This window comes from Morone saxatilis, unplaced genomic scaffold (assembly GCF_004916995.1).
Source record: "Morone saxatilis isolate NCDOM2014 unplaced genomic scaffold, NCSU_SB_2.0 Contig7, whole genome shotgun sequence".
Lineage (NCBI taxonomy): Eukaryota > Metazoa > Chordata > Actinopteri > Moronidae > Morone > Morone saxatilis.
Window position 1 is genome coordinate 6,862,521 of NW_023340246.1, and position 2,365 is coordinate 6,864,885.

The 2,365-nt window shown below is 45.2% G+C and overlaps 1 protein-coding gene across 2 annotated transcripts in view; it reads right to left on the reverse strand.

Moving 5' to 3' along the window:
- Nucleotides 1-2,365, reverse strand: part of LOC118340742 (kelch-like protein 29) — a 194,566-nt gene that overhangs the window by 10,957 nt on the left and 181,244 nt on the right. For both annotated transcript variants that reach the window (XM_035678867.1, XM_035678868.1), the window contains exon 13: nt 377-570. In XM_035678867.1, the coding sequence (XP_035534760.1) occupies nt 377-570 (194 nt within the window). The remainder of the gene's footprint in view (nt 1-376; nt 571-2,365) is intronic.

Genomic DNA, 2,365 nt, shown 5'->3' on the forward strand with positions numbered 1-2,365 from the left:
GATAGATAGATAGATAGATTTACCTTTAAATGGCAATCAGGAGTTTATGGTTTTAAAGGGAGAAGTCAAGCACATGATATGGAAGGTGTTTAAGTGGGTAGAGTTGTGAAAACACTGTTGCTAGGCAACCGGGCAACCATAATGGAGGCCCTCTTTTTGATGAGATAGCAAGATGTCAATGACCAGCACACATTTGGGATTAACAAACCACAACCTGGTACACACTGGTTTAAAAATGAAACAACTGCTCTGTTATAATACAAAAGGTGATGGTAACAATGGCAACAGGTCCCCTGACGACTTAACAACTCTACACCGTGTTGAAGCTTGTGTGTGAAAGAATGTGCATGTAAAACAAAGACTGTGGGTGTCGCACCTATCATGGGCGATTCAATGAAGCTCCAGGTGTTGCTCTGCGGTACGTAGGACTGGAGGACACCCGCCGAGCGCCCGGCCTCGTTCACGCCTCCGAACACGTACACCTTCCCCCCGCACACCGTGGCTGCCGCAGAGTGGACTGGCTTAGGAAGAGGAGAAACCGTCTCCCACTGGTTGGTGATAGTGTCGTACCTGGAGAGAGAGAAAAAAAAAGCAGAATTTCTTTATTTTATATTTCTTTTTTTTATATGTACACCACTATGGCAATTTCAACCTTGGAGGAATGGGAAAAACCAAAGCCAAAGAAATCAAGGGAAACAAGAGGAGATGCAGGTCAAGGCTCAAACTGTAAAGTCAGTAAAGTCATGACAGCACTTCCATTAAACGGATCCATGATGGACTCTCTAAATTACTTATGAAATCTCGAATGATTCATAAACTACTGTACTCTAACACTCTGCAGTCCATCATTTACACCCCCTCACACACCAATACTATACAGGAAGAAAAACTCTGATTTTAAAGTTCCCACTGCTCTGAATTCACTGTGAAACGCTCGTTTTGGCTGCAGGGCTGACAGATATAATTAGCAGAATGCCTACACCACCAGGGAAGATGAAAAAGACCAACCATTACGTACAATGACAGCAATTAAAGCAATTACACAAAGCAACATATGTTGGGAGCTACAAGCCATTAGTCTCTAGAGTTGGGCTGTGTGTCAGCGCTGAGCTTTGGACCTTTCTCACTGAGCCCTCTTTGGCAGAGACTTCAACGCCGAGCCTAAAACTCAGCCGACCCAAACCGGCACAAACAGACGCAGCTAGATGAAAGGGCCTGACACAATGGGCTGCATGTGAACAAGACACTGGCTTATGGGATTGTGCCCTTGTCAGAGGTTGAGTGTGCGTTTATATGTATATTTCTTACATTTGCATTTTATGCTTGGTGTGCATGCAGCATGTGTGCGTGTTTAGACATGTGTTTGGGTGTGTGTGTGTTTTTTTTGCCCCATGGCTCCATTAGTGTGGTGTGTTAGCAGTGTAATCCCATGTCCATGGGCTACTGATCAAAGCAGCCGCGCCGACAGCCTTCCAGCTGGAGTAGGCCTCATTAAAGAGCCGCAAACGGATCCAGGATCTGTGATTAAAACACACATCCATTCAGACTAAAGCAAGCCTTCTTGATCAAGGTTGTCTCTTTGTTATGGAAAGAAAAACACCTTTACATGAAGAACTGTAGCCAACGTCCCCCAGGACAACAAACTTGTTGACTCCCGTACAGTCAATTAAAGATGGTTGCTTGCTAAAGTGAGATTTTTTTCACTGGGGTCAATGATTCATAAGGCCTTTTGCTGTATTTTAGCAAACACAGGTGTCTACTTCCATTACTTTCTCATCCGACGCACCCGTCAAAGACAGACTAGTGGCCAACGGTATTTTTTTTTTAGTCTACAGATGCTTTCCTGGTGTCACCCTTGTGTCATCTAAAGTCAGGCTGAATTTAAATGGCACCTGGAAGCACTAGTTGCATCCACCTTCCTGTGAGTCAGATAAAGTGCGAGATGAGGCCGGTGAAGTGAGGGAGGGGAGGGTGGTGGGGGGGTCCGATAATGTTCTTGGCATCAGCTGCTGAGGGGGACGGGTTTAATTCGACTGGCAGTCTGGGAGAGAGTGGTGACACAGAAGACACTCTTGGAAAGGTGGACTTGAAACACTCAGAGTGCCAATTAGCACTGTTTAAACAAGGACACACACACACACACAGCATCAGGTTGAGTAACTGAGCCCTGCTTAGATAGAAGGACTAACACGTGTCTCATTCTCTGGCAGATGTAATTACTGCTCGGACCACATCGTGGGGAGGTTCATAAATTTAAGGATCAGACACTGCTGAGTGAAGCTGATTACGGGACAGACAAAAGACAGGACGACTACAAGCAGCTGGTCATGATGAGAAAATATAACAACTACAACAAACATAGCAT